The 13,531-nt window shown below is 46.3% G+C and overlaps 1 protein-coding gene across 3 annotated transcripts in view; it reads right to left on the bottom strand.

Moving 5' to 3' along the window:
* The window catches only part of VPS26C (VPS26 endosomal protein sorting factor C), a 51,087-nt gene extending 37,782 nt beyond the window's left edge, over nt 1-13,305 (bottom strand). For all 3 annotated transcript variants that reach the window (XM_045036612.1, XM_019839392.3, XM_011285771.4), the window contains exon 1: nt 13,107-13,305. In XM_045036612.1, coding sequence (XP_044892547.1) covers nt 13,107-13,163 — 57 coding nt within the window. In that variant the 5' untranslated portion in view covers nt 13,164-13,305. The remainder of the gene's footprint in view (nt 1-13,106) is intronic.
* Between the last annotated feature and the right edge of the window lie 226 nt (nt 13,306-13,531).

The following is a 13,531-nucleotide window of genomic DNA, read 5'->3' as shown; positions in this document are numbered from 1 at the left end:
ATCATTATGTATTGAACAAACATTTTTGGTATGCCTTCTAGGAGTCAGACACTGTTCCAGGTACCAGGGACAGGGCAGGGGACAAGAGAGACAAAGTCCCTTTCTCAAGGCTTGCATTTTAGTATCGCATTCTGATGCTGTACTACTACGGTGAAAGACAGCAGGTCTCTTCTGTACTTCTAGGTATAGAAGTACAGGTGTAGATACTAAGTAAAATGGGCTGACAAACTCATGGCAGTTGTCCGAGGGAGACATCTCTGAAATTTCCAGTTCCAAAACTTTCTTGAGTCTGGAAAAGACATCTGAGCCACTGAGTAAAAGTTCCGGAAGGGGCAAAATAAGATTGCCGACACTAGTCACAAAAAGTGAAACCTTTTCGAGTCTTCAGGACAGGAGTGTCACCTTAGAATCCCGGTGAGCTGTGTGGTTTCAGGGGTTGGATACTGCGTATTAGCAAAGTGATGACTTAATAGAGATGACTGGGTTTCAGATTTCAAGAACAGTACAACTCATGGAAACTTGGGAACACTGACATTTGTCTGCAACTACTGGCATAAGGGAACATAAAGACTCCAGGCTACAAACCAAGAGCTTCAGAGAGCTCCCGTCACAGAAGGCTGGGAGCTGGCCTGATGATATGCCAAAGTAATGACCAAGGGATACAGCGAGCTGGCCAAAGAAAACGCTTTGAACAGCCAGCCCGCTTACATAATGAACTCCAACAAGCCACCAAACTGAATCCCAGGCAGAGGGAACTCTCATAGGAATGAGAACAGTACATCAACAAGGTACACATCAACAGTGTAGCATCAACAGTGTAGCATCAGTCCAAGGCAGAGCCCGGGCCCGGGAGCAGAGGGCGAGAGGTGAGGGGAGCAGGGCCCACAGGCGGGAGCGGGGCCAGAGAGCCCAGGGCCGACCGATCGCGCTTCCCAACGCAGCAGCAGCCTCTGCTCCAGGCGGCCCAGTGCCTCCCGGGCACCCTGCCCAAAGAGACTGTAGGACCCTGCCACAGCGGGAGGCTGCGAGTGTCACGTGCTAATTCTTGGGCGCTTACGGGGCAGTGAAGGGGGGGGACAGGGAATGTTACTTCTCATCTGATACTCCTTCCTCTTCCTTAAATTTTCTTAGCAAGGGAAAACATAGATTTTTTTTAATTTACAAAATAGAACTTTTTTTGAAAGATCTGAAACGCATGGCCAAATTAACAGCACTAGATCTTTTTTCAATAAAAAAAAAAAAAGTGGCTTTTTTTTTCCTGATTATTATTGAAGGGAGGAATTTCTGTCCTTCTATCCCTTACTTTTCCACTGATGGGACTTCTGTTCCTTTCCTAAAGAGGATGACTCGGGTTTTAGAGCAATGGTCTTAAACGATCTTTTCTGAGGAGCAGAGGAAGGGCCGATTTTTGGCTGACATCATGCCAGGTGTGTGACAGAAAACCACAAGCATAGAGAAGCACGTCAGCATAGAGGGCGGGGTGCTGGGGATGAACGGAGCCCAGCCATCATTAGAAAGCCCGTGTGCCAATGTCACACACCGTGAGAACCTGCCCGACAGCCAGGACAGCTGGTGGGAGCCCACAGTTTCTCAGAGGCAAGCCCTTTCTGAGCATCAGCATCCGGGGTCAGGAGAGCATGACCAGGTTCAGGTTCCCAGCAAGAATCAAAGGCTCTACTGACAATCTCACACCGCTCTTCCCACGGCAAGCTTAATCACCCACCGGTAAGGAGAACAACGGTGAAGGTGGCCAGACCCCACCGGCTTCTGCTGGGACTACTGGCCCAAGAACCCCAGGTGAGCGGGTTGTCAAGGAGGAAACTGGCAAAAGACTCACCAGCAAGGGTGGGTCTGGAATCTCATGTAGAGTAGGAGGCTACCTCTTTTAATTATTATTATTCTTTAAATACCCCAGTGAATGAAAGCAAAATGCTTTAAGCCTGGTTGCACCCACTGCATTATATGTGAAAGTTAATAGAGCTTTCAAGTTCTGGCATAAGACAAAATAAAATGGGATGATACAAAACTTCAACTTTGTTGGCTGTGGCCAGTCATTGCATCATACAACCAGTACTTTTCAAGCTGCGAAACGCTGAGCTCCAGGCCTATGCAGATGCCTCAGCAGCCACTTTGGGATCTGAGGATGAGTCAGGGAAGCCAGGGGAAACCTCCTCAAAGGGAAAAGCTCTGATTTTATATGCTTATAAAACATAGACTTACAAAAATTGGTATGTTAGAGTTCTATATAAGATTTCATTTAACATAAGAGGTTCAAGGCTTAAATTTGGGTGGGGGGGGGAATCTTCATTCTAAACGATGTTGTTCATTTTCTTGAGCTGTTTATAAGGAAACACTCCCTTTAGTTTTAGGGATGAAAGGGGATATATATCTTCCATCACCTCAAGAAAGGCACCGTGGCTCTGAGCCTGAATTTTCTTCTACCTACGAGTAAGAAAGTAGACTTTGTTCTCTTCAATAAGGACAACAGAAGACCAACGCAGTCTTTTTAAGAGCTGCTCACCACAAAACTGTCCGGAAAGTGTTGTGTGCAGGTAGGGGACACTAATTGAAACTGAATGGAATTCTTCACTTCACAAGTCTTTTACAAAAATTGGATCTTTAACCTGTCTGTGGAAAGCACCTGAAAGGACCCAGAACCCCACAGCCGGAGAGGAACAATGCCCAGCACACCAGAGCCCAGCACCCTGCATCTCCAGCCACACGTGGGAATCACAGTGGCTCACAAACACGCACCGCGTGACCTACGTCTCCTTCAACCATCCATCTAGACAGGGCCAAGTTCATTTCTGAGCTTCAGAACACTGTCCTTTTGCTGGCACGAGACCCTCAGTTGCTAATTGGTTAATAATGCTCTTCGGAAACTTCCAAGGCTTTGTGCGCTCATGGGGAGGGGAAACAGGTCAGCCCACCCACCCAGTGGCTCACGAGGGACTGTTTTCTGAATGAAACAGCTGAAGCCCAGAAAACTAACAGGGGGTGGGGGTGAGGCCATTGATTTGTCTACTAAAAGAATTGCGTTTTTGTGTAACAACTACTTGATTTAGGGGGGAAAAAAAAACCCAAATGAGATGAAGAGATATTCAGAGCTGGGGGGATAAAAACTCCCGCGGTGTAGCTGAAATGAAAGTGGGAAGCAAACGGAAAACAGACTTCAACTTACAGCTTTTCTAGAACATGCCTGTGCTCGGAGGGCAGAGGACAAGCAGGCTGGGCAGAGGTGCGGAAGAGTGATGGAAGTAGGCGGAGAGCCAGGGCCAGGGAGTCGGTCCAGCTCAAAGCCGAGGGGGTGAGCAGCCCCTGGTTCACAGGTGCAAGAGGACCGAGAACGGGGAGGTAAGGGAGACATAGCAGGGACCGTCCATCCGTAGGGTTAGCTGAACCTGAAGTCTGGAGAACAGCCCAGCAGGGCTCTGCTGACTCGGGTTGGGGCAGTAGTGGGGACGGAGTCAAGAGGGGGGGACGAGACGGGGAGAGAGGTGGCATCTCCCCCAAACCTGCCCATGCTACTGGCTCTCCGGCTGGGGGACCATCACCGCAGGAAGCAGGCAAGGCAAAGGTGCAGGTCTGAGCCCACGGGGAGGGTGTGGCTGGTTCCACCAGCAAATCCAAGATGATGCAAGGCCAGGAGGTCCGAACTGGGGACCGGCATCCAGAGGAAGGCAGAGGAAACCCAACCACCCTGCTGGAGTCAGGGCGGCCTGGCCCTGCGTGCTGACACTCGTCCGGCTGCTGCCGAGTCTAGAAACCGGCACACCCAGAGCGGTCAAGCAGGCTTTCCTAATGCTCAGGTCAGTACAAAACCTGCTGTCACAAACACCAACTAGAGAACTACATGAATCATTTTACTGCACCCAGTTTTCAAACAGGCTTGGATAATTCTGAAAATGCCTCTCATGCATTACATAAGGGTTAGGTTACGATTCAGGAGACAGGCCTTTGGAGGAGCATTCGATTATTCTAGAGGCCTATTCTAGATTCTATTCTAGAGACCCACTAGAATCTCTAGATTCTATTCTAGAGACCCACTCAACGTTTAGACGACAGAGATTCCTAAAAGGTTCAGACCTCCCCCACATGTCTTAGGATTACTCACCCCTCCTGGCTCAAAGGTCTACATGTTTGTACCCTAAGGACCTGCATCAGCATTCACCAGAACTGATCATTCGTGCATCAAGAATCGTGCAGTACCAAGTACAGTAAGGGGCTCTTTTTCCATTCCATTCCAGTCCTGCAATTTTTCCTCAGAATAACAAACTGTTACATATAGGATTTTCCCTCTTTAATTTTGTAACAAGAAAGTACATGCAAGCCGAGTGAGACAAGATGGAAATCTAGGGGTTCTCACGCTACAGTAATCAGCGCACTGGGCACAGATCCCTCATCACTGTGACCTGGCTATGCCGGAGAGCAAAGCTCTTATTTATGTTTTGCACAAGCACATTATTTAACAGCATCACTTTCACGAGTACATGTGCCGGGATTTTAGAACATAAAACATTCTGAATTTATAAAAACAAATGAACCACATTTACATTACCAAAAGATTTACTGCAAGTTTCTTCCAACCAATAAACTTCCACGGTGCACTGAAAACAATAATTTACGGTGCAATGGAGTCAAACTTTTTGATCAAGAACACATCTACTGCACCGTGTGAGGAGTATACAGGGAGACCAACACTCCATTCAGCTTTCAGTGCCCAAAACTGCCGGGCTCCCTATCGGGGCTGCTAGGTCACTGGCCCTCCTTCCTCCAAGTCCACGGCGGAGAGACATCTGACGATGTGAGAAGCACATCTGATACAACACTTACTTGTACGCCACTTGGAAAGTGCACTAACAGCGATTCTGTGTGAACAGACATTATCGAAAAACCTCGCGATACCAACACTTACCATTTGAGCCCCTACTAAGGGTCAGAGCCTACAGTAAATGTCTTAAAACATGTCATTTAATTTTACAACAAAACTTTTGAGTAGGTATCAGCTTCCTCCTCCAGCTGAGAAAAATTAAGGCCTTAAAAATTAAGACAAGGCATACAGAAGCCCGATTTCAAATATTTCCTCTCATCAGTGTATGTCACTGAATTCTCTGAGCCTCAGTCTTCTCAGGCATAAAATGGGGGCATTCTTCAGTGTTGGTGGGGATTAAAGTTGGAATGGGCCATATTAGTATATGTTATTATAAAGCAATTTTAGTTAAGTGCTCTCATGGGATATCAGAATGTTCACCGGAAATATGGAATTAGGGAATTCTTTTTAAATCATATTACTGATGATCTTGTATCAGACATACATGGGGCTTGGGAAACACTAGTCAAATTTCTGAACTCAACGAGGATTCTCAGAGTGGAACGGCAATGCTGCTTTAAGCTCTGAGGAAGGTCTACTCACTCTGCGCTATGTAAATTGTGATGAAGGCACAGATCAAATTTTGGACCACTTTCTATTATCTTCTGTTTCTGAATTGCAGAGAAGAGAATCACGTTGATAGGAATTTGGAAGTCTCCACTCCCATATTTATTTGAATCATTCTTTTAAGAATGATCGTCATAGGGGTGCCTGGGTGGCTCAGTTGGTTGATCGTCTGACTCGTAAACTCGGCTCAGGTCATGATCTCATGCTTCGTGAGACTGAGCCCTGCATCGGGCTCTGTACTGACAGTGTGGCGCCTACTTGGGATTCTCTCTCTCCTTCTCTCTCTGCCCTCTCCCCCGGCTCACGCTCACATGCATGCTCTCTCTCAAAATAAATAAATAAACATTAAAAAAAACACATAAGAACGATAGTCCTAAAGCAAATACAAATAATGGAGAGGGTTCGCACATAGCTCTGGGGCTATGCCAAAATAAGAATCTTACCAACATCTGTCTAGAATTTATGCCTAGAGTATTATTTGTAATTACAAAGGAAAATCTACAGTATGCCTATGAAACCATAGCTTTCCCTTTCTGGTCGATGCATTTAGAAAACTATTAGCTTTATGAATTTAGTTTAAAGGCTTCAACTATCGTTTAATAAAGTCTTAGAGTGCCTACTGAGTAGGCAGGTACTGACGGCCCTAGGTATATAAATGTCAACAAAACAGCATTGTAGTTAGGAAGATTCAAAGAACAATTGCAACAAGTTTAACTGGTGCAATGATACAGGTACCTATAAAAGGTGTTGCTAATGCATTACAGGTTACTACTGAGTTACAGAAAACATGGCATGATACTAAGTCTTTTCCTGACCACCGGACCAACACCTCTGCCCCACCAAGATCTCACATTCCAGTTCAAGGTACTCTTCTCATAAGGCATTTTCTAAAATTCAAATTTGCAATTTAAGGACTATTCTAAGTCGGGGCACCTGGGTGGCTCAGTCGGTTGAGCATCCGACTTCGGCTCAGGTCATGATCTTGCAGTTCGTGAGTTCAAGCCCCGTGTCAGGCTCTGTGCTGACAGCTTTGAGCCTGGAGCCTGTTTCCAATTCTGTGTCTCCCTCTCTCTCTGCCCCTTCCCTGCTCGTGCTCTGTCCCTCTCTGTCTCTTAAAAAGTAAAAAATACAATGTAAAAAAAAAAAAGAATTATTCTAAGTCTATGAGTGAGAATTGTTTTTACAACAGAATTGAAAACACACACTTCTAAACAATTCATGTGTCAGAGGAAAAACCATAGTGGAAATTGGAAGATATTGTAGTTACATCTTATTATAAAGTATGAAATGCCACAAATCACACCTCACACGACACGGTGGTAGAGTGATTTGGGGGTCTTGCCATGTCTGCAGAGTGTGAGGTTGCTGTGCCATGCAGTCTTGGTGGGGTCCTTTGGAGCCGTGTCTTCGGGCAGCGCGTAGGCAGAGCAGACTTGCGGTTGCAACTAAAGCAGTCCTTAGAGGGAAATGTCTGCATTTTTAAAAGGAGGCTCTAATTTGATATGCTAAACAGTCAAGTTAGGAACATAAAAGACAACAACAGGAAAAAGGCAGAATAAATTCAAGAAAAAGAGGAAATATTTGGAAAGATGATAAAGTGAAATCCCCTTTAAAAACTGCTGTGGGGGCACCTGGGTGGCTCAGTCAGTGGACCGTCCAACTCTTAGTTTTGGTTCAGGTCATGGTACCAGGGTGGTGGGATCGAGCCCTGTGTGGGGCTCTGTGCTGAGTGTGGAGCTTGCTTAAGATTCTCTTCCTCTCTCTCTCTCTCTTTTCTCACTCTCTCCCTCTTCCCCTGCTCATGCACTCTCTCTAAAAAAAAAAAAAATTACTGCCAAATGGGATTATAGAAGTCACTGGAAAAGCCTACAGAAAAAAGTCCTAAACCTTTTTCCTGGACTCAGACTGCTTTGCAAATGTCTGCGGGTTCTTGTTCACTTTGCCGCACTGTCTATTCCTCCTGGTGGGAATGAACAGGCCCGGTGGGGAGGGAGACCCCAGACCAGTGCTTAAATTTCAAAGCTAGGTGCAAACATCACCGCCAGTGAGCTCCAGAGGGCCCTACTACTGCCCGCCCGAAATACGGATGCCCAACTCTGTGCTCATCTGCCACAGACGCTCCTATTTGAGCTCCTTCTCACCTTTCGTTTATATAGTTACCCATCTCTCTCTCTGACCGCCAAGCCTCATGAGACCAAAGACACGGGGTGAATAAATTTGTTTAGATTAAGTAACAACTAAAAAAGGAGGAGATTGATGGGGATGTGGTGACATGAACAGGTATCCAAGACAAAGAGACACTGTTAAGCAGAAAGAACAAGTTGTGTGTGTGTGTGTGTGTGTGTGTGTGTGTGTGTGTGCATGCACATGCACACCTGTTACTCATAGGCAATGCCTGGACTAGTACGTGAGCTGCTAGGGGATACCTCCAGGGTACAGAAAAGGGGGGGGAGAGGAGGAAGAACTTGCTTTTCACTTAGCAGCCTTCTATAAAATGTTAAGTGGCCAACATGGCATGAATTACATTTTTATTTTTTAAATGATTCAACTGTGACTTTTTAAAGTCTATCATTTTATCAATAATAGGAACAAACTTTTTTTTTTCTAGGAAAAAACCCGACTGCCAATTTTAAACCCAAGGTAACTCAAGTTCTCTGGTATCCGCAGAATCAAAGCCATTTTCAAATGCTTTTATGATAAGTAAAATACTGAAAAGCACAGTAACAGAATCAGTACATTCTTCTGAGTAGAAGTCATAGTTTTTGTTTTTTTAATTTTTTTAACAGACCAGTGGTTTCCAGGGTTTAAGGGTAGGGGAGAGGTTCTGATTTATTTTTTTATGTTTTATTTTAAGTGTATCTATTTATTTTGAGAAAGAGAGTGCACGTGCACATGGGGGAGGGGCAGAGAGGGAGACAGATCCCAAATAGTCTCCACACGATCAGCACAGAGCCCGAAGCAGGGCTCAAACCCAACTGTGAGATCACGACCTGAGCCAAAATCAAGAGTCAGATGCTTAACAGACTGAGCCACCAAGGCGCCCCTATTTTTTTTATTTTAAAGTTTATTTACTTATTTTAAGAGAGAGAGAGAAGGAGGAAAAGAGCTAGAAGGGGGGCGGGCAGAAGAGGGAGACAGAATCCCAAACTCGATCTAACAAAGAGCTGAAATCAAGAGTCAGATGCTTAACCGACTGAGCTACCCAGGTGCCCCAGAAGTCATAGTGTTTTAAATGGAAATATTATAATACTATTTATAGCACTCTTAGGAAATTAATAACAACTATTTCTACATTATAAATTCAACCATGTTGCACAAAAATAGTCACTCTTAGGGAGGCAGGATGGCAAGACTGTTGGATGGACGAAGCTAGCTGGCCTGAGCTGGAATCCAGCCTGTCACGAGTTGGGTAACCTTGGGCAAGTTTCTCAACCTGCTTAGGCCTCAGTTTCCTCATCAGTAAAACGCAGTGATACGGCCTAACAAACCTATACCAGTGCTTACCAAGTACGTCTGAGTGGAACAGAAGACCGCTTTATGTGGTTACACAGGCAAACATGTTTTGCATGAATGACAATCACTTACGACCTAAGGATCGGGCTAACGTAGGTGGTAGCCACGTCAAACAATGACAGTTACAGGTACTGTGCTCTGGTGACCCACTGAGGAGTCAAATCTTGAGTAACGGAATCTTTACCAACGCTGTTGAGATGTGCAGGGAAAACCAAAAACTTGTACGTGATTAGTTCCCCTTGCGGCCAGTAAGAGTGGGAAAAAGAGGCCACCCCTCACACAACCATGGCCCAAACTATGCTTGAAACACGCACTGTCCACAGGCCCTGAGAGCATCAAGCAACTGGCCAGCAACGGTCCTGCCGGCTGGAGCCTAGGAAGCCGCCATAGCAGTGCTGGCCTACTCCACCTATCCTGAATCACAGATCACGGAGTCTGACATTTGAGTCACAGCACATACGTTCAGATACATACTTTTGTTGGTTGATTAGACTGCCCAGTTTAGTAACATTTTTTCTTCCTTTGGCTTCTAAAAACATAGCAGCCATCTGTTTAGGAGAAGTTACCTCGATTTTTCTCTTCTACTCACCATGTACGGTCTCCCAATGCAAGATTAAGAAACGCTGCCGTAGGGGGGCACCCGAGTGGCTCAGTCGGTTAAGTGTCCGACTTCGGCTCGGGGCGTCATCCCACGGTTCGTGGGTTTGTGCCCTGTGTCATCTGTGCTGATCGTGTGGAGCCTGCTTGGGATTCTCTCTCTTTCTCTGCCCTCCCCCACATGCTCATGCACGTTCACACTCTCAAAACAAAGTGAAAAAACATGGTAATTAAGTTAAAACAAATGTTAATTAAATTAAAATTTTAATTAATGGGGCGCCTGGGTGGCTCAGTCGGTTGAGCGGCCGACTTCGGCTCAGGTCATGATCTCACGGTCCGTGAGTTCGAGTCCCGTGTCGGGCTCTGTGCTGACAGCTCAGAGCCTGGAGCCTGTTTCGGATTCTGTGTCTCCCTCTCTCTGACCCTCCCCTATTCATGCTCTGTCTCTCTCTGTCTCAAAAATAAATAAATGTTAAAAAAAAAAATTAAAAAATAAATAAATAAATAAAATTTTAATTAAATTAAAACCGCCATACGCCAGCAACTACAGGTTCTATTCCCCATTAACGGCACTAAGCGATGTGCACTAGTAGCTGTGCAAAGCTGACACCACCTTCGACTCTGCCACCCACGAGGCCTGGTCCTACGTGTGGAAGACTTCCAGCTGGGGCAACTTCCCCACTTCATTTCTTGCAGCTTTTCTAGATGCACCTTCGATTACTTGTGCCATTATTTAAAAGCCACAGAAAACATCTCAGCTGGCCCTGAATAGAAAAACATCTCTGAATAGAATATACTGACTTTTTAATGAAATGAAAATGATTAAGGCAAAGTGTATATAGTCTCCTACCACTGCCTGCCCCCAATTCTTATTCTGAATTTCCAAGCCACAGAAAAGTTCCAAGAATACAAAATAGTAGGGAAACTGGAACACTCACACACAGTAGAGCAGTCCCAGTGCTTTGGAAAACAGTTTGGTGGGTCTTCAAAACGTTAAACATAAAATTACTGTATCACCCAGCAATTCCACACCACTGTGTGTATGCAAGAGAAATGAAAACCTATGTTCACACAAAAACTTGTACAGGAATGTTCATAGTAGCATTCTTCATAAAAGCCAAAGTGAAAACAACCTAAATGTCCATCAACAGATGAATGGGTAAATAAAACATAGTCTAGGGGCGCCTGGGTGGCGCAGTCGGTTAAGCGTCCGACTTCAGCCAGGTCACGATCTCGCGGTCCGTGAGTTCGAGCCCCGCGTCGAGCTCTGGGCTGATGGCTCAGAGCCTGGAGCCTGTTTCCGATTCTGTGTCCCCCTCTCTCTCTGCCCCTCCCCTGTTCATGCTCTGTCTCTCTCTGTCCCAAAAATAAATAAATGTTGAGAAAAAAAAATTTAAAAAAAAAAAAGGTCTATCCATGCAATGGAATATTAGTCCGCCATAAAAAGGACAAGGAACTGATTGACATACGCTACATGTATGAACGCTGAAAACATGCTAAGTGAATTAAGCCAGTCATGAAAGGCTACATGTTGTATGATTCATTTATATGAAGTTTCCACAATAGGCAAATCCATGGAGACAGAAAGTAGATCTGTGATTGCCAGGGGGTGAGATGTAGAGGGGATGAGGAGTATCGGCTAATGGGTGGAGGGTTTCTTTTTGGGTGGATCAAAATGTTGTAAAATTACATGGCGGTGATTATTCACCCAACCCCGTGAATATATTACAACCACTGAATTCTACACCTTAAATGGGTAAGTTTTACGGTATTTGAATTCATCTCAATAAAATTGTTCTTAAAAAAAGAATACAAGGGGCGCCTGGGTGGCTCGGTCGGTTAAGCGTCTGACTTCAGCTCAGGTCATGATCTCCTGGTCCTTGAGTTCAAGCCCCGCGTCGGGCTCTGTGCTGACTGCTCAGAGCCTGGAGCCTGTTTCAGATTCTGTGTCTCCCTCTCTCTCTGCCCCTCCCCTGTTCATGCTCTGTCTCTCTCTGTCTCAAAAATAAATAAATGTTAAAAAAAAAATTAAAAAAAAAAGAATACAAGGTAGACTCGATCAGAGTCAATTATTAACACTTTGCCCCACTTGCTCTCTCTCTTCTCCTCACATCCACGCACACACAATATGTGGGTGGACTATTTAAAATCTAGTTATTTCCACACTTTACTCCTAAAGACTTCAGTATGTGGAACATTCTCCTACATAGCCAAAATACAAATATCCCACTCGGGAAATTTAACACCCATACAAAATTATTTTTCGTACAGTCTATATCCAAATTTATTTATCAGGAATTACACACTGTATTTAGTTGTCGTATCTTTGTAGGCTCTTTTAATCTAGAAAAATTGCTTTTCATGACATTCACATTTTTGAAGAATCCAGGCCAATTATTTCAGAGTGTTCCTCAATTTGGAAATGCCTGATTGTTTCCTTACGAACTGATCTAAGTCGAACCCTTTTGGTAGGAATATCGCATCGAAGGGCTTTTGCTTTTCAGTGCCATCAGGCCAGACCCTTTATTATCATGCCAGAACTAAACCTCAGTGTCACTAGTGGTGGCAGTGAGGTGATGCTCACTGTTGGTTGTCATTGGAGTCCTGATAACCTGATTCCTCCATTATAAAGGTAGCTTTTTCCCTTTGACATTAACAATCTGGGGGGTGACCATTTGAGTCTGTGTAAATATCAGGTTTCCCCAGCTGTGTTGCACTCAAAAGGTTTAGCATCTGTTCATGATCTTTGCTTGGTCTTCGATCCTTTTTGAGACTGCTCTGCATTAATGTGACCAACTGCTACTCGCAAGTTTGTTCCACAGTGCGAGCCAGCTGGGATTTTAACACCGGCTGCACATTACAATCAATGGTATCTCTGGGAGTGGGGCCCTGGCTATCATACTTTAAAATTCCCAAAGTGATTGATTCTACTGCAGAGTAGGGTTGAGCTACAAGAACCTTGCATCACCCTCGTTTTGCAAGTAAGGCAACTGAGGACTGACGAGATTAAGTGATTGGCGAATGGCAGGCACAAAACTTGTTAGTGCCATAATTAAGATTTTTATTTTTTTGTACTTGCATTTTAATATGCTATTCCTTCTGTAGATCATTCAAACAATAAAACCGGAGAAATGAGTCACTTCTGTACGGTGTTAGAGCTGACCGGGGCCCGAAGTGCGTATTTCTGCTTTCAAAGCGAATTCTGCCTTTCGTTCAGTAAGACCCCTGCAGTCACAGCGGGAGCGAAGTTACGGGGCAGGTGGTCACCGAGCTCCTCGGCCCTCACTGGACAGCTCAAGCTCCGGAACCAAGGCCGAGCCGGATGTTCACGAGGCCAGACGGTAAACGCTGCAGCCCAGGCGCCGGCCCCTCCGGCCCGCAAGCCCCGCCGACGCGGTGACGACTCCGCCCGGGGTGCCCTCCTTAGGGCTGCGGGCCGCGCGCGGAACACACCTGGCGGGGACGCACCTGGAGGGGCGCTCTGCCCCGCCCAGGCACACCCAGAAGTGCGCGGGGCCCCGCAGACGACGGGACCTGCAGGCCCGCCCACCCTACTTACCCCGGCGTGATAAACCTTGTTCGCTCTCTTAATCTTAATATCCAGGCAGGTCCCCATTTCGAGTACTCCGCGGCCGGCAGCACTTCCTGCCGCGCGTGACCCGAGCGGAAGGCGAGTCGCCCCGCCCCTCCGACCCGGGCCCGCCCCTTTTCCCTTGCCGCTAGCTGTCTTTTCTGGAGACCTCGCGCCTTTCTCGGGATCGACTCTCCCGCCTTCCTTTTTCCGGTGCAGGGGCGGGCCTTAGCGCGGGCCGAGGGGCTGTCACTCTTCACCCCGCCCCTGCTGGGCGTGAGGGGCGGGACCAGGCCGGCCCCACCCTTTCCGTAAAGACTGTCCTAACACCGGAAATACCCTCCAAAACGGCTCTCTCCCGGCGTGCCCCGCGGTGGGGGGTGGTGCCGAGGTCGCGTTGCGCGGGCCCTGCC

The sequence above is a fragment of the Felis catus genome, chromosome C2, assembly GCF_018350175.1.
Source record: "Felis catus isolate Fca126 chromosome C2, F.catus_Fca126_mat1.0, whole genome shotgun sequence".
Lineage (NCBI taxonomy): Eukaryota > Metazoa > Chordata > Mammalia > Carnivora > Felidae > Felis > Felis catus.
The sequence above is the reverse complement of the archived record's forward strand: the minus strand, read 5'-3'. Positions and strand labels throughout refer to the sequence as shown.